Source organism: Xiphias gladius, chromosome 23, assembly GCF_016859285.1.
Source record: "Xiphias gladius isolate SHS-SW01 ecotype Sanya breed wild chromosome 23, ASM1685928v1, whole genome shotgun sequence".
Classification (NCBI taxonomy): domain Eukaryota; kingdom Metazoa; phylum Chordata; class Actinopteri; order Istiophoriformes; family Xiphiidae; genus Xiphias; species Xiphias gladius.
Window position 1 is genome coordinate 11,670,989 of NC_053422.1, and position 19,050 is coordinate 11,690,038.

Here is a 19,050-nt window from a genome sequence, read left to right on the forward strand (position 1 = left end):
GCCAAAGTCAGGTAAGTGGCAAGCATGTAGTCAGGTTCAACAAGGTCATCAGTACCTTTCCCGTGAAAATGAAATTAAAATATGTATTTTATTACTACTTTTATTTTTGCTATATTCTCTCTCTTTTATGCTCACTTAAACAGCCTCAATTCAAGAGAATCTGTTTTATACCTGTACTATTAATCCCAAATGCTACACAAGGCTATAACAAAACCCGGGCTTTTAATTTGCATTATTTTTATGTTGTTGTCGACTGCTGTGCCATCACTAAACCAAATTACTTGTGACTTATTGTCAGGATGGATGGTTTGCATGGGGTGTTTAATCACAGTAGACTTGCAAGGTTTTCTGACAAGTACGGTCCAGAAAAGACACCTTTATAATATACATGTACGGTTCCATAGCCCTGATTTAATCAACCCATAGGTCGCAGACTTTGCATTTTGTTTGTAACGGGTTATTTTACTGAATGCACATGTCTAAGGAAGCCCAGAGATGTCACAGCTTAATGCTCTAGCTGTATTTAAGTTGCTTTCCCCTTGCATGATAATTTTTCTCAGCTGCAATCTTACATGTAAAACTGGAAATGATTCGTGACCATGAAAAAGTAGGACCAATTAAGTGCTGAAATAAGTTATGTATTGTACAATATATATATATGTACAATATATATATATATATATATGTATATGATACACATAAGTATACGCACATATATTATTTATTTTATACTTATACGGAAGCTGGTGTTAATGGTTTTAATGTTGTGGCTTACTGGTCTACGTCTGTGCATTCTTCTTCTTCCTCTCATAGTCTTTGCAGTGAAAAAAACCCATCTTAATTAGCAGGATTTCAGATGGGGTTTGCTAAATTACCTCTTTTCTGAACTAGGCATTCCCTCTCCACACATCACTGCATGTTAGGGAGCAATGACAGAGGTGACTTTGAATCAGCATTACTTACACAGTAATTGTAAGGCGGTACTTGCATTTCTTTGTGTTAATTTTCATTAATTAGGTCTAAACAGGGCAGATGCACTTGTTAGTAAATGGGTAATACAAACACAAGGGACTGTCTAATTTAATCGACTTTGTTGGGTTTTTAATTTTTTTCTGCGACACTCCAAACAATGCAGATGGGGCCACAATGTGAACTCCTTTGAGATAAATAGTTTTTTGTCTTGGCTAATCCCTAAAATGCCTTTTGATATAGTTATAAAGGGGCTGACTAAATAGTCTGTTTAAGATCCGGACTGATATGTTTTAAATCCTCTTTGGTGGTGCTCTGCTTTGTTGTTGTGCTTTAGTTCTTTGCCAGTTGTCTTGTCACATACTGTATATATTACACCACCGTAGACTAAAAGGATTGCATACATCCTAAGCGAAACATTGCATTACTAAAAACTTTCTTTTACAGGGCTTACACTATGAAAATGACATTTTCAGGACATTTAGGGCACTTAAGTTTGGTTATAGTGGACTGGATATCACCACTTTTATCATATTTAAAACCCATAAAACCCATAGCAGAACTGGATTTCTTTTTACATCTGGCTGCTCAGTTTTGTTACTCTCCTTTTTTAGTCCATGTATTTTTCAACCTGCTCGCTCAGGTTTGCCAAAGTTGCGCACGAAGTCATTCAAAGTATTCCAATCTGTTAAATTGAGCACCATTTTTGCTTTTGCTTAAGTAATTAGCATTAACATCCCTACAATTAGGTGAGTTCATCTTCTTATTCCTTCACTGGTAATTTCAAGCCCTGTGGTCTTCTGTTTATAATTTGTAACTTTGATTCATATCTGCTTGTCGTTTTTAGTAACTGTTTTATAGCAAAGGAGCTTTTTTTTTGTTCAATACAAAATGAAGTATCTCAACTGTCATTTGCTTTCTTTAAATAGATTGAAGACTCGAAACAGCTTCCTTCAATCTTAACTCTATTAAGATTTGATCATTAGTTATAAACATAATGGAACAGATGACATATGAATCTCAAGGTGGATATTTGCATACAACGTGCCCACACACACACACACACACACACACACACACACACACACACACACACACACACACACACACATTGAAAAACATTACCGTTAAATAAGCCATATGTAAAATTGCATGAGGTTTATCAGGTCTCATTAAGGTTGCACAGCTGTATATGCAGTTTTCTTAGAAAAAAAATAAAAAAGACAACAAGAGAGGCTGAGATGACTGTATGAAATAAAAATGGAAAGTGTTCACAATAAGCTCATTAGAATGCTGTCTCTACCAGTGGCATCAACAAAACAGCTGAGTAAAGTGGACATTTGCCCGTGATCTATTCCTTGCTTGGGGGGTTGTTTGAAACAAAGACCATTCAGGGCACACTGCAAAAATAACTCAACGTTTGATATTGAGCCTTAAAATTTTTGTTTTCTTCAGACAAATGAAAAAATCTGTCAGAGTATATTATGAGTATTTTAGCCTGTTTCCAAAACAAATCAAATGGTTTTCTATAAATGAGTGGCGGCATCTTGAAAGAACATAGAATAAAGTTATAAAGTTATTCAGGGTGTCTTGGGTTTTTGTAGTGAAAGTCATGTCCAGTTTTTAAACACATGTTAGGCTAATGGCATTTGGAGCACTTCCAAGTCTTAGATGCACTTGAAACTCTCCTGGTTAAATGATCAGCAACTGGATTAGAAAATATTTGGAGCTTTGATAAGAAGTCAAATAGCACTAGCCTGTTTACATGTAAACCTCAAAGCTGCTGTAATAACTAGATTTGCACTTACCTTTAAAGTGCCTCTCAGCTCATTGTTTGGATTTCAAGGCTGCAACTTTTCTGTTTTGGTTCACTTTCACCACTCTTATAACATTGTTTTCACAGGTTTCCAGCTGTTTTCAGCAGACAGCTCTGATAAACCCACTGTACACTGCTTGCCAAGCACCAAATATCAGAGTCGGTGACTAGTTGGTGAACACAGTGGAGCATTTAGCAGATACAAAGCCAAATACTCACCTCAGGATTAGGTGGAGACCAAAAACAGAGTTAAAATGAGAGTGCGTATTGGACTTAACATTCATTGGGTGGCCAGAAACAAGAAAACAGATAAATGTTAATGTTGCTCTGTACCACCTGGATGTGTTAATAAGCAGCAGTTTGCTTACATGTTTGCATTATCAACTATTGTGTTTACAGCTTGTTGGGCTGCCCCCAAGTTACCAAAAAATAAATAAATAAATAAAATAAAAAAAAATAAAAAAAAATCACTAAGGGTATAAGGAAATAAAATAAAATAAAATAAAATAAAATAAAAATAAACTATGAACATGAACGGCTAGCTGAAGCAAAGATTCCTTTTTGCATAAACCTGATGATAAATTCAGCAGTTAAACTTCAAATGACCTTGATATTCTGGATCAATTTAGATTAATTCAGCAACTATGATGCAGGATTTTGTTCCCAGTTGCAACAACATATTGTTCGGAATTTTTTAAAGCTCTTATTTGGATTGGCTTCTTCCCCACAGCAGAGGTGGCTGAGTCTTGTGGGTATTGTAGTATTTATAACATTTCAAGTACAATTAAGTGTTAAAACTCAATAACAGACAGAACGAACTTAGTTGAGATGGGGTTTTTTCCGATGCTGATGTTCATGGGAACTACGTGGCTACTGTAGGGCTCAACCAGTCAGACAGTATCACCGCTGGACAGGGCCAAAGGAGGACACAATGAGGACAGCACACAGACTAGCATGAATTAACACACTCACATACAAACACATACACACAAATTAAAACAAATGATCATAGGATAATATTTTCAGACAATCAGTTGATGCTTCACTGCTGCTCCAGAGGCACTCCACTCATCATACAGTTGAATGAAAAGCATAACCATCACTCACCTGATGTTAGAATCAACACAATGAGTGTTCAAATAAAATATCCCCACTTCCACCCCTAGCAATAATGACGTTAATGTCAGCTGAGTTTTTATTTGCTCTCCGAGCTCTCTCTTCAAAGCCATCTTTTCGGGGCAAAAAAAAAAAAAAAAAAAAAAAAAAGCAATGGTACCATGTACATATAACTAAGTGTGTGGATGCCATGTTTTTCCCCAGAGGGAAATTACTTTGTCATTGAAAAGATAATAAAGTACGAAGGGTAATGAAATATGTGGTTGGAGGGCAAAACACTGTGAGCATGACAATGTGCAGCCGTGCTGGGAGTACAGGAGGAAGATGGCGGGTCTTTCCTTGCTCCTGCCGTTCAGTTGGTTGCTTCAAATCACAAATCACTGCGTTACATGTCTGCAAACAAAAGGAGTCAATGCTTGGGAAGAGTGCGGCGATGTTTCAGGGGGGACTAGAAACAGTTTGACAGCTGCCTGTGCCCAGCAGGGGTGTGGAGGGTGTAGCTGATGTAGCTGGAAGTGTGAGTGTGTGTGTGTGTGTTTTTTCCTTACAGTACATGTGTGTGTCTCCGTGCATGCCTACTATTTAATAGACAATATCCAAGAGTGCCTATGTGAATATGTGTGTGTGCTGTGTCATCTCCAGCAGTGTGTGACGGTTGCAGCTGTGATGGGAAGCTCAACTCGCTCATCCTGCATCAGCAGCAGAGAGAGACTGAGAGCTGGAGGGTGTGTGCGTGCGTGCGCGTGTGTGTGTGTTTTCCCCTTTCCTTTCTAACTGGTGGCTATTGAGGGGCTGTGGGACAGCGGGACAGAGCAGCAAGGAGGCAGCGGTCCAACCTCCACTAACCCCCATCAGGCACAAAGCCAGGAGCTTGTGACTGAAACAAGCCAGGACAGACACGCATTCATAGAAATTCATAGAGTTCATTTGGACTGGCTCATATTCGTTTACCACCAGGCCTACTGGACACTGATAGTTTGAGTCACTGTTGGCTTGGCATTTATTTGTTGAAGTTAAGACAGTGTTCAGCAAATTCAGTGAAAGGCAGCCACTGAGTTCTGGGTGTCCGTGTCAATGCTTGCCAGTTCTTTTGCACAGTGCATAATGGCTTTATCACTTCTGTAGTGTCGTAATTGTGGGTGTAAAAGCATTACAAATCGTTGCTGGCTTTAGCCTGCTGACAGAAGGATGTGTTCGCAATTATAGTGCAGAATTAGTTCCATTTCGGTACAATCACTCAATCTGTCACAGCTGATGTATATTTTAATATGAATGTCTTATAACTGAGAATGATTTGCCCTTAAGAAAAACGTTATCTCCCTTTTGGTCAGACCTCCGCCTCACCCGGAATGAGTTTAACCTTTAGTGGTTAACAGTGATCAGTGAACAGTGGGACACAACTTGAAGGCTGAGACCCCCTTAAGGAGTCATAAAATAAAGATGAACAAAATTTGAAAGAAAATATGTTTCTAATATACACATGATCTGTTTTCAACTGATTTTTTTCTTTGTTTTAGTTTTTTTTCTTTAAGCCCCTACAAATCCTACAAAGGAAAAAAAATCTAAAATAGGAAATTAAAAAACAAACAAAGAAAACACTCACTTGAATTCCTCACAACTCATACGGGGCTGTAACCTGTGAAGAGAGTCCACAAGCCAAAACGTCTCTCTTTTACTCCTCTAAGGTCCTGGCTTACTGAGGTATGTGAATGTTGAAAAATAATTGAAAATTAAATATTTTTAATGTGACTTGTTATAACTATAACTTCTTCAGCCAGATCTCTCTTGTGAAAGAGATACTGTATCTCAAGAGACTTCTTGTTAAATAAAGCTTGAACAGATGAAATAACATAAAAAGTGTCTACAGTCAGGCTGGTGGCTCTGTGAGGCTTTGTAAAATGCTAACATCAGCATGCTAACATGTCCACAGTGACAATGCTACTATACTGTTGTCAAACAGGTAAAATGTTTACCATTTTCACCATCTAAGTTTAGCATTAAAGCATGTGAACATTTTCTGCCTGATGATGGCGCTTGATGAAAAGTCAGGGGGCTAACAGTGTGATTACAATTGATCCTGAGGGGAACACAACTGTCTGCACAAACTTTCACGACAGTCCATCCAATAGTTGTGGAGACATGTCCCTCAAACGTCAATTTCATTGTGGCGTCAGTGGAAAAGTCAGGGGATTACCAAAGTAGCATATTTAGGATTCATCCTCTGGGCCCCATGAATGACTGTACAGAAAATTCCATGGCAGTCCATCCAGTAGTTTTTGAGATATTTCAGTCTGGACCAAAGTGGTGCACCGACCAGCCCTAGGCCCACGATGCGAGTGTGACCTAAAATCCAAACACAGAAAACTAACATCAAAAGCTTTAGAATTAAAAATGAGAAAAAAATTAACTTGAACTTGCTCTTCCTTTTTTAAAATCTGTTAACATAACCCTTCCTGCCTTACTGTTATTTATTCACTTCTGTCACTGTTCCTTACAATTAATTTCGCGTATATGTGGGGACATACTGTTGGAATGCAAGCCTCTGCTGTAGAAATATAAGCATTTATTTTATGTTTGATTTTTCTCTGACTGGAGACTGTTCCCAGCGCCACTGGGATGCAGGTTTTTGTGCATTGGTCAGAGTGCGTGTATGGGTCGAAAGACCTCGGGCGGATGGCATTTCCTTCCCGTTGGTCGTGGGGAGTGGGGGGACATGTAGGTGTGAGCAGGAATGTACAAGGACAGACAAGTCTTTGACCAAGAGAGAAGTCTCTGCTTATTAGGTCACCCATCTCTCCCCATGCCTGTGTCGATCTATCCCCTCCTCACCCTCCCTACCTCCATCTCTCTCCGTGTTTGTTTCTTTTACCCTTCTCTGCATGCCCAACTTATCTCAGCCTTCTCTGCTAAGCCAAACAACAAACAGGGTAAATAATGTCAACACTCATTTACCCTTGGTGACAGGTTTAACAACAAGAGTCTGAGACTGGAGTCGTAACGGCGCAGCAAGTCTGCACTATTAAGGTAAGCGCTGCACATTGTAAAAGAATTGCATTTGTCTGCAGAGAGCCAGTGAGAGTAAATCCTAGCTATCTTGTTGCTTCTCAGGGATATCTGAGCTACAGTCTTGATTCCTTCAGATTAATATCAATTTGTAGACATGGTGTAGCAGCATAGTGGCTTTGATCCTCTGATGCTTTATCTGCACAATTGAACTGTCTTTTCTCTTTTGCCGTGAAATCCAGACAAGCTTTGTGTGCAATGTCTTGTTATCTTCAACTCCTTTGGTTTAAAATTTACATATAGTCTGAAAAATGTCCTTTCAGGTTGCCCTGGCTCGAGTGGTCCGAAAAAAAAAAAAAAGAGCAGAAAAAAGACAAGACGCAGATACTCTCTCTGTGCTGTTCACATGACTGGCAGATTTTAAAAGTGTTAAGCTATTATTTCTGTAGGAAACAGTCATGGATACATGGAGGTGGGAGCTGTAGCCATGGCAGCAAGATGAATATTGTCTGTGTCACCTTGTGGTATGTCAGTGAAATCTCTGCCTGTTTTTCAGCATCTTTGGAAAACAAGCAGTATATACGCTTGACTGAGCAATGCCACATCTGATCAAGGCCGTAAATAATGCATGTTTAAAGCTCAACTCATGATTTTGAAGTTTAAAGCTGGAGACAGACCCACCTAATGTCTCGCATTCTGGGCTGATACGCGTCTGTGTGATGCAGATGTGTGCCTACGCGACAGAGATAATAGAGACATTTGCATGACATGATTTTTGGAGACATCATTTCCCTTTTGTGGTGGCTTTTAATGTGTCTCTAATCCAAAACAAGGACTGATTTTCGGAAAAAAAATGTTTTAAACAAGTTTATGAATAGATTCTTCCAGGTAACATCATCTGCGAGTTTGCGTCTTTATGCGAAACCCTCTTCGTAGCTATCAGAGAAAGAGCAGGAAGCGGAAGAAGAGAGATGTGAGGCCTCCGACAGAGCTGTCTGTCACTCGGTTCCATCTTCACTGCAGAAACAAACCTCTCTCAGAGCCTTCTTTCACCCGCGGGGAATTCTCTGGGTGTTAGCAGTGGTGCGGTTGATGTTTGTCATTGTTCAACTCCATTTCACATCTTGAAGAGGCAGCTTTCCAAAGTAAACAAACAATCAGGCTGGCGTTCTGCTCTTTAACTTCACTTTGTCACGTGAGGCTTCTGCTGCCATGTTTGAAATCACTTCCATGTTCTATTCACAAACACCGAACAGTGAAGCGAATCAAGTATGTACGCAGAATACGAAAGTGTTTATGTTAGTATTTTTAGAGATGAAGCAGCTCAAGTGAGTTGTACGCAGTCACACGTGATCTCTAATTACCAGCACAGGGAAAGCGACAGTGGGAGAATGAGAGAGTGGGAGAGATGTGCAGGGTATTGCTGATTCATACGAGACTCACCTACACTAACAGGAGCTGTCTGAGGAGGCAAAGGGATGGAAGGAAGTGGAGAGATAACAGGACACTGGAGTGGGAAAGAGATGGTGATGATTCATGTGAAACTGAAAAAAATAAATAAATAAAAAATAAAAACATCCAGCCAGTTTGAGGCAAGGTAGTCTGCAGAACAGACTAGAAAGGTAGAGAGAGGAATGCACATGTACAGAGTGAGAGGAGGGTAAAGATAAAGAAAGAGGATGAGTGTGCTGCAAGCAAATCTTTCCCTCCGTCTGACTGGGGAGTTGTTCACTCAACTGTTGACACTGCAAAAAAAAAGTTCCCTCTTCGTGCTTCACTTTGGGCTCAATTTGTTTTAGATAAACCACCTGAGCTAGAGAGAGAATACTTGAAAGGAAGTGGTATGTTAGAGACTTTAACCCTTTAATGATCCCACCCAGGAAAAAAGAAATAGAAAAATTCATCTTTTGGATTTCTTCTTTCCTTTTGGCATGGACAAAAATCACCAGACAACACAGTGTTTTTAATTATCAGCCTCTGCCAGATAGCTGAGATGTCCTTTTATGGTAAGTGTGCATCTCTGCCAAAGTTTGCTTTCAATAATCTGCATGAATTTTTCTCAATAAAGATGAAAGATGCCACATATTTTTGTTACACATCTCTTTTTATGGACAATGTGTAACACTAACAATAAACATATATGTGAACATTAAGACTGTTAGTAACAATTATTTTCTTTATTGATTGCTGCTTTCATTATTTTCTTGAATAATCAATAAATCGTTAAGCCCATAAAACATCAGAAAATAGGGGGAAATCTCCATCCCTGTTTCCCAGAGTCCAAAGTGACATCTTCAAATGTGTTGATTTGCCCGACTAATTGTCCACAACCCAAATATATTTAGCTTACGATATGAAACAGAGAAGAGCAGAAAAGGTCATTTTTTAAGAAAACATGTCAAATGAATGTTTGACAGGTTTTCTTAAAAAACTCAAACCGATTAACTGATTGTCAAAAATAGTTGCGAATGAACTTAAAACATTTTTTTTAATGCATAAAATTAAAAGGTTCATCTTTATATGACTTCTTGGTCATATAAAAATAAGAGAAAAAAAATCATATACACGGCAGTTAGTTCTTTGTAGAACCAGTTCAGACTGATCATCTGTGTGGTGGGTCGACAGCACAAAGTTTGCTGTTTCTTTGTGGTTTTCTTATAACTCACTGCTGACTTGTTTTCTTATGAGGATTTCATTTACACTTCACTCTCCTGTAGATGAACCCTTCAGGCAAGAGTTGCACTGCCCCTAGTGATCGTATTGAAAATTTTCAGTGTCTGTTAACCGTGTGCTTACATGTAACTGTGTTGACTCATTTTTACCAATCTTATCTGTATAACGCTGTTCAGTTACTGAAGAAGTCTAAAAAAAAGTCTAAAGAAATCGTACTGACAGAATAACTTCAACATATAAACAATGCAGTAACATTAGATTTATCGTGCTGACAACAGGTTATGAGCAGAGGACTTTGTTTTCCATGGAAACATTCAGTTTCATTAAAAAAACAAAAAAAAAAAATTCCACCAATACAACTTTTACCATTAATAGACATTTCTAATGATCGTTAGAGTGTGTTTTTGAAAATGATCACAAAGTTATTAAACTGTGTCGGGTGTATTAAGTTACATCACTCGGTTCATTAAGCTCTTTAAAATGAAACTAAATTTAAAAAAAAAATCAGAAAATAGGAGTTTACCCTGGGAGTTTTTTTGGGCGTACTTCAACAGATTCCCAAGGTTGGCTCAAGCAGGTTGTGTTAAGTACAGCTAATTTACTTCTCACAATGTGTCCTACTTAAGGGCTTGTGCTGTGACGACTGTATATCTGAGTGAGTGTAATTTCTGTGTATGTATGTTGCATCAGATGGATGACTGACTGCTGCTGTAAAGGTTAGAATTTGTGCCCTAATGCTGGGAAGAGTCGTATCGACCAGTTAGACGATGTGATAAGAGCCTTTCTGACCAAACACAAGGGACGCTCCTGTTAATGGCGTATGCGTGTGTCTGTGTGTGTTTATGTGCATGTTATAAGGCTGCGGATGTTAGCTGAGAAGCCCAGCTTCTGCTAAGGTAAAGGCTGTGAAATGAAGGGAAAAGACAGGAAGCCTCTGACGGCCCAGTGGCCAAACACAAGATTTATCATGACCTGTGAACCTGGAAAAGCTTCTCCTTCCCTGAATGCCACTTATTGTGTGTGTGTGTGTGTGTGATAGTACTTGTCTGCTTTTGCGTGTTGGCTGCCTCCTTGATATTGTTCCCCCCAGCTCCATCAAGCCGTTTGCACCTCTTCAAGTCTAGCCTACCATGCACCCTCACTCTAAACCTCTGTGAGAAAACAGGCTTTTTGTCTGCATTTGTTTCCCTGAGTGTAATGGAATGGAATAAAGGGATAGAACTACTGGTGTCTCATGATTCAGGTTTTTCTAGCCTTTCTAATCAAAGACTGACTGATTTGTGGGCTAGATCTTTGAAATAATGTGAGCTTGCATTGTGATTTCTTTAACAAGGTAGGTATATTCACTAGAGGCTGACTGGGAGAGGTAACCGTTTGCTGATATATTGTTTTACCACTCTAGATTGATTAATGCTCAGTCACTTCATGGTAGATGGGTTGGAGGTTCTGCCCTCAACAGTCTATAAAGTTTCTAGCCTTACACTAAATCAATTTTTTAAATAAAGGATTAATGTGTTCCAGGGTTCCCTTTGTCTTAGACCTGGATCAGGTCTTAAAGAGCTGCTAAACCTAAAATATTGGTAATTGTCATGACTGTTGAGAGTTTTGTGCTCCAGTGGATTTTTCTTTTTTGTTCGAAAATAAATTCCTGGTGCAACACTGAATTTCCTTCATCTTATTCTTCTTCTATTTTTTTTAATGAAGCACAAACAGGCACAGTGGCGTGAAAAACTTTGGGCATCCCTGGTCAAAATTTCTGTGACTTAGTTAAGTATTAAAGATGTAAGTAAGTAAAAGATGAACTGTTCTTCAAAAAGCATGGTGTTAAGGCTGAAACATTCTGTTCAACATTTTAAGCAAGATTAGTGTATTATTTTTGTTTTTTTACAATTTTTTTTACAGTTTTGTACTAAAAAGAAAAGAAGCACCATGCAAAAGTTTGGGCACACTAAGAGATTTGAGCTCTCAGATAACTTTTACCAAGGTCTCAGACCTTAATTAGCTTATTGGGGCTATGGCTTGTTCAGAGCCATCGTTAGGAAAGGCCAAGTGATGCAAATTTCAAAGCTTTATAAATACTCTGACTCCTCAAACCTTGTCCCAGCAAACAACAGCCATAGGCTCCTCTAAGAAGCTGTCTAGCACTGAAAATTAAAGCAAGTAATGCCCATAAAAGCAGGAGAAGGCTATAAGAACATAACAAAGCATGTTCAGGTAGCTGTTTCCTCAGTTCGTAATGCAGTTCAGAAATGGCGGTTAACAGGAACGGTGGAGGTCAAGTTGAGGTCTGGAAGACCAAGAAAACTTTCAGAGAGAACTGCTTGCAGGATTGTTAGAAAAGCAACTCAAAACCCCTCATTTGAATGCAAAAGAACTCCAGGAAGATTTAGCAGACTCTGGAGTGGTGGTGCACTGTTCCACTGTGCAGCGACACATGCACACATATAACCTTCATGGAAGACTCATCAGAAGAAAACCTTTCCCGCGTCTTCACCACAAAATGCAGTGTCATAAATTTGCAAAGGAACATCAAAACAAGCCTGGTGCATTTCAGACACAAATCCTGTGGACTGACGAAGTTAAAGTAGAACTTTCTGGCTGCAATTGGCAAAGGTATGTTTGCAGAAAAAAGGGTGCAGAATTTCATCAAAAGAATACCTTTCCAACTGTTAAGCATAGGGCTGGAATGATCTTGCTTTGGGCTTGTGTTGCAGCCAGTGGCACGGGGAACATTTCACTGGTGGAGGGAAGAAAAGATTCAATTAAATACCAGCAAATTCCGGGAGCAAACATCAGACCGTCGGCAAAAAAGCTGAAGATGAAAAGAGGATGGCTTCTTCAACAGGATAGTGATCCTAAACACACCTCAAAATCCACAATAGACTACCTCAAGAGGCACAAGCTGAAGGTTTTGCTATGGCCCTCACAGAACCCCTACTTAAACATCATCGAAAATGTGTGAATAGACCTCAAAAGAGCAGTGCATGAAAGAAACTCACAGAACTAGAAGCCCTTTGCAATTAAGAACGGGTGGAAATCCCCCAAACAAGAACTGAAAGACTCTTAGCTGCTACAAAAAGCGCTTACAAGTGGTGTTTGTAAGTACTGACCATGCAAGGCGCCCATACTATTGTTTCAAGCCCTTTTCCTTTCTTGTTATTTTGAAACTCTAAAAGGTGGAAATAAAAATGTAATCTTAAAATATTAAAGAAATGTGTCATCTTGAACTTTATGCCTTTTGGAAATCAAGTCCTCTTTTACTCACTTAACTATTCACAGTAACAGTAATTTTGACAAGGGGTGCCCAAACTGTTTCATGCCACTACTGTAGCTTTAATTTTCTTGACATAAAACTAAGCTATTAGGTTTAGGTCAAGTATGATAGTTCAGAGTAAAAATGGGTTTAGTTAAAAATCCTTCTATTTCCATGGCTGGATTAACCTGTCAGGAGGTTCCAGGGCACAAATGTGCTGTAGGGCTCCTTTTGACCCTCCTTCTTACAAATTTATTAAAAATTGGTGTGTACTATATAGCATGTGTTATTCTCGGCCATCCACTCCAATCGAGTGTCTGAAAACAGCCCTGAGATAAAAAATAAGTATTAAATACATGCGTTTAAAGGCTTATAAGGCACCAAAACAAGGCCCATTGATTTACAATACTATGTGGAAGGACTTTACTGCTTAGGAAAGTTCTCACAGTTGCAATCTTTTTTATCTATTTGTTGCCATGATCCTCAAGTAATCAGTAGAAACAAGGCATTCGTGTTAAAAAGTAATCTACCGGGATTGTACACTAGCTTGTATTTGATTGGCCAATGGACCACCTTGCCAGATGATGCTGCATCGCAGCAAGAGTTGGCAACTTTCTTGCTAAAGCCTTCTGCATTGGTAGCTCCACTATGTTGACGGGGGTGGTCTCCATTAAAATAATTGAGGGGGATACGTTTTTTCATATCGGGATAATGTTGGGTTGAACATGGCCTAAGGTTGGTCGGGTGGAGTGTGGTAGCAATATGCTTTGCTGGCTGCCACATTGTCTTTTTTTATACTTCTCCAGGGGTCGCCAACGCCAGAAATGTTGTAATCCTACCATCACTGGCTTTATACATCAGCACTAAATATCAAATATCAGCAGTTGACCGTAATATTCACTGGGGCGTGTCTTGCTCTTTCTCTTTTTTGTCTGCGTGTGTGTTTAGCTGCGGGGCGGCCCTCGTGGCCGGGATGCCACTGTGTGCCGTGCCAGTCCACAGTGGACGGTGAGGGGCAGGAGGAGGGGACCGAGTGCCAGAGACTGAGAGGAGGCGGCCCGCACCAAACAGGAGACATGAACCTCTGCTGGAACGAGATCAAACGCAAGTCCCACAACATCCGGTAAGAGGACATTCACACCGATGTTTACTGGGGACAATACATTTCGTAAAAACCTGTAACAGTCCCTCCAGACTGATGGATGTTTTCAGAGCCATGATGCTGAATGTATCTGAGAGATGAGAGTGGCCGCGCTGGAAGGGTTTGAGGTGATATAAAGCACCCTCTCTCAAATGCTGTGGAGATCCTCTGCTCTATGGCAACAAAACTGCTGATTGCATTTCTAAACCTACAGTTTGGCTATCTCAAAAGAAATAAAAATGTTAATTTCTTTCATGACTTTTTGAGGGTACACTGTGTTTCAGTGGGATCTTTTTCCCATCCAAACATTTTTATCAGTTTCACTGAACATTTCTTGAGCCAAAACTCCAGACTGGGACAGATCAGGACACAAAACCAAAAGGCAGTTTCCCGTGTCCCAGTAACCAAATTTACAAACAAATTACACTTTTTAATCCAGAAGATATAAATTAGCCACTGTTTGCACACACCCAGTTGATTATGCACAGATGTGTAATGGAACTAATAAAAGCCTTTTTTAGGTGGGTCTTATTGCTTTTGGCTTAACCAAAGTTGTCATTTTATAAAGTCTTAATTGCTGGGGTATTAGAACTTTTGCTAATTGAATAATAAGTGAATATTACATTTTTAATTACTGTGACAGTTGCTCTTTTGTGGTTGAATCTGTTAGGAAACATTATGCTTTTATGTCTCAGTTTACGTCCAACCAGTCACACGGGAGAGTAGAGCCTAACGATGTCTAACATCTACTGTCTCTGTCTTTGTTTGTTTTCATTTCGCTCCTAATGATTCTCCTTGTTGCCATTCTTGGTCACTTTTTGGGCAATTAAAAAAGTATTGTCTAATAAATTGCTGTCAGACAATAATGCATATTTTAGTGCTCCTTCCAGTCATCTTCTTAATTATTGATATAATATGGGTTAATACTGCCACTGGGCATGTTACACTTGAGAGGTTTGCCAGTGCAAAACAATTAGAGGGCGTTCATGTTGTTCGTTGTTGCTTAATTGGAAACTGTCCAGGCTTGCCGCATCATTTCTGTTTCTTCACTTCAACTGATATTCTGCTTAGACAATTGGCCCCTTAATTGCTTACTTGACCCTGATGTATCTCGGAGGAGGGAGGGGGAGGTTAAGGAAGGATAGTTGTGAAATTGGTTAAGACAGTCTCCCCTGCAGTCCTGTGTAATGAGATCACTATGGATGGCCTGCAGTGGCTGTTTATACCCGAGCTGCACTCTGAATTCATCAGGCTGAGAGAGGAAGTGGGGGGCGGGGGCGGGTGGGGTGGGTAGGGTACAGGAAGGAGTCAGTGGAGGGATAGAAACAGAGGGAGACAGAGAACAGAGAGCTGGTATGAAATCATCACAGAAGAGAGCTGGGGTGCAGGGAAGTGGAAGGGGCAGAGGGAAAGAAGAATATAAGAATGAATGAATGAGAAAGATCTTCACTGAAAAGCTGTCTAACCTTGAGGGTGAATGCTGTCCAGAGGAAACCACTGACTGCGTTTAATGCCAGCAGCCGAACAAGTGCGGGCGACTGGCTCTATAATAGCTTGTCTGGCATTGATTGACAGGGGTTGAGGCTCTGTTCCAATAAAAGTCATGGCTGCTTCCTTCTATCCTTTAAAGTCTCTTGTACATTGTCCTCTATTGTATACTGTACCTTGACTGGAATTAAACTGAACTCCACACGTTGTACTTTGGTTCTCATTTCTAAACAAGACTAAGACTCTTGTTTAGAGCAATTACATTCATCCGTGGACCAGATTTTTCAGTATTGTTCACTTGTTATTCTTTTTTTTTAGGAATAACACAAATATGTAAAACTTTGTTCCAGGGGTTTATCTGAGTGCAGATGTCATTTTCTCATTAGTAACTAAGGCCTATGGTTAATACTCATTAAGTCAAAAAAAGAATTATAAATGTGAACGTATATTCTGTGTTGCACTATGAGACTGGAGATGTAACTGACAAGTTATGTACACGCAATAAAAAGTGGCTTTCTCATTTCAGCTCCAAGTGCTGATCAGGCAGCCTGCCTCTCTTTACTTTGGGTAAATAATAGATATTATAGGGATTTAGATGAACCTTGTATTTACATTGATATCTACAGTAGATTTATGAAAAATCCTGTACAGATTTTTACGTTAAAATGTAGTGGAAAACTTAAGCTTTTGTCTGTGGGCCTAAATTTTTGTTGGGGGGCCAGATTTGCCTACAACTGTTCTACATCCATGCTAGAGGCTCTGTGAGGCTGCACGGCAGTGCTTTGAGCTAAATTCTGATGTTGGCATGCTAACATGTTCACAGTGCCAATACTGACATGCTGTTAAGCGGGTATAATGAAGCAAGCTAACATTTTGTAATTACTAAAAACAAAGTACAACTGAGGGTGATGGGAATTCCATTAGTTTTGCATGTATTTGACCTGATGGTAGCACTAGATGAAAAGTCAGGGGATAATCAAAGTGTATACAGTTCATTCTGTGGGGGACATGAATGTCAAAAATTCGTGGCAAGCGATACAACAGCTGTTGATTTTTCACTAAAAATCGAATGCAAACCTCCTGGTGGCACTAAAGGAAAAGTCAGAAGAATCTGTAGGATTAATCCCCTGGGGAACATAAATATCTGTACAAAGTTTAAGGGAAATCAATTAAATAGTCATTTAGATATTTCAATTTGGACCAAAGTGGTGGACTGACCAACACTGTCAGTCAGTCAGTCCACTACAATAATCGCAATGATCTTATAGCACCTGTATGCCTCCGTTTCTGAAAACACCCAGAGAATTTTACAAATTAAGATAAGAAGTAAACTGCACAACAAATGCATTCTCTACACATTTACAGATGGCAGTGGCACAGAGAATTTATCAGTGTGACACAGTGTCGCTCAGCTAATTGGACTCAGCGCTGATAACAGAAGGTTAGGGGTTTGATCACTTTTTTTGGCATCTTGTAGTGGAAGTAGGCAAAATCATTACACTGCGAACCACTCCACACGCACTCACCAGCTGTGTTGCATGTGTTATTGATGACAAAACAACACTTTGATGTCACCGGCTAAAAATGGAGACATGCTGTTCTCATCGCTGTGTGCTTTGTGCTATATCAAATTGTTTTTTAATGTCTTATTCAGAATTGAGATAACAGCCCCACAGAAATGGACCACAACAGTGTATTGTGCTATGTCTATCAAAATCACCACTGAATGATTATGAATATATATAAAAGAGACATTTATTGGCACAAGCATATTGCTGAGGCCATTCAACCATCTGTAGCTACTGTGGAAGAAAATACAATATGAGAGTGTGGGAGGTTTCAGTGAATTTCTGGTATTTGTTTAGTAGAGACTGTATTTTAGAAAAAAGATTATTTATTTGTCTAATGGTTGTGTAATTCACTCAAAGAATAATCAGATAATGATCTGGCATTCCTTCTTCATTTCCTCATTTGTGTCCATTCACCAGGACTGAATATGCCTTTAACGCGTTTGAAAAAGGAGAAAATAAACCCATGACTTTTCCGAGTGAAGCATCTCCTGACTGTGAAAAAATGCGAAGCTCATTTGCAGCAGTCACATTCCATTGGTCTTTTTTATCAGACACTTGAATGCTGCGTTTGAAAAATTTTAAAGAAAATGTGTTTTTAAACCAACAAATCCCTCCGTTTCCAAAGCTTTTATAGTTGTGTGATAGGGTTTCAATAGCACTTTGGAATAAATGGGACAAATTGACATGTGCATGCAATTTAGTCATCTGAAGTCAGCCTATTGGGGTGTACTTTTTGTGCGAGACAATTTCTGTAACTTTCTGAAACAGACAAGCCAATATTAACGCCCACTTAATAGAACTATTTCTGCCACTTTTCATGTGCTCGGTGGCATGCTATGAATTCATTTGCCGCAACCACGTGCAACGCAGCAATATGAATGCCTTCCAGCTGAGTATGTCTGAAAATGTACGTAGTTATCCCCAAACTTTGAATATATTAGATCTTTCCCCTCTCTGTAACATCTGGCTTTTTACTCTGCCTTCCAGTGTGGCCATTTGGAACAAATGGCCATAAGACTTTTGATTTCCGTCATTACCAGACAACACATTTTGCAAACTAGTTCTGTTCTAGTATAACCAAGCCCTTAGTCTTGTTGTAATTCATGCTTATTGGATGTTAGTGTTAGTGATGTGATCAAAGCATATTGGCACTGAGACCAGCTCTACTGCATCCTTTTCTTGAAATTTGTATACTGTGGCAGTCAAAAACAAAACAGCTTTTTGCTGAATCATCACAGATCTCACCCAGTCAAAAATAAGCACAGAATTGTTCTTAGTCAGTTGCAGGTATGTACTCGCTTCATTCAAACAGATTTTCCGTGTAACAAAGCTGATGTGTCAACCCCACCGGTAACAATATCAGGCACTGTTGAGGTTTGGGCTGTGCCACATAGGGAGGTGCCCACTGTTTTGCACTGCAGGGAATGCCCACCAGGGTTGGTGTGGGTGGCTCGGTGGCACGCTATGAATTTATTTGCTGCATGGCTCAGATAACTGCAGAGAGCCAACCACCCACGCTTAGCGTCTGTCTGAGGGCAAGGGGAGACCTCTGAGTCTGTTTTTGTCTCTGTCCGCTTTTGTCATTGCAACAATGTTCCTGTCTCTATTCACAAGTAAAGCTACTGTATCTGTTGGTGCTTTTCACATTCAAGGTCTCTTTCATTCCCATTCGCTTTTGCATTCATTCCCTATCTTTTTGCTTTTCATCCTCTTCTCTTCTCTTCTTTTCTGCTTTTGCTAATTTTTTCTTGTACTGTTCCACCTCTATTCCTCTCCATTTGCTCTTATCCTTGCTAGCGCCTTCTACAGTCATCCCAGGTTTGTGCAATGCCCTTTGGTGGTTCTGTGCCCCACTTTTCCTACATCATCCTCGGGCAATTTACAGTACATTGCCTGCAAGACTTATTAAGCTCGAATTACTGTACATCCTAAAGATAATTCTATTGCTCAAGGTCAGGGGTGAAGACCTGGTGCTGCAAGAGGGGTTAGTGATGGGATGGCAGCAGTGTGGGACTCTGTC

General features: G+C 39.7%; 1 protein-coding gene across 1 annotated transcript in view; it reads left to right on the top strand.

Moving 5' to 3' along the window:
- drp2 (dystrophin related protein 2) overlaps positions 1-19,050 on the top strand; it is a 106,378-nt gene that overhangs the window by 17,360 nt on the left and 69,968 nt on the right. Inside the window, exon 3 of the mRNA XM_040120562.1 lies at positions 13,779-13,953. Within this exon, the coding sequence (XP_039976496.1) occupies positions 13,779-13,953 (175 nt within the window). The remainder of the gene's footprint in view (positions 1-13,778; positions 13,954-19,050) is intronic.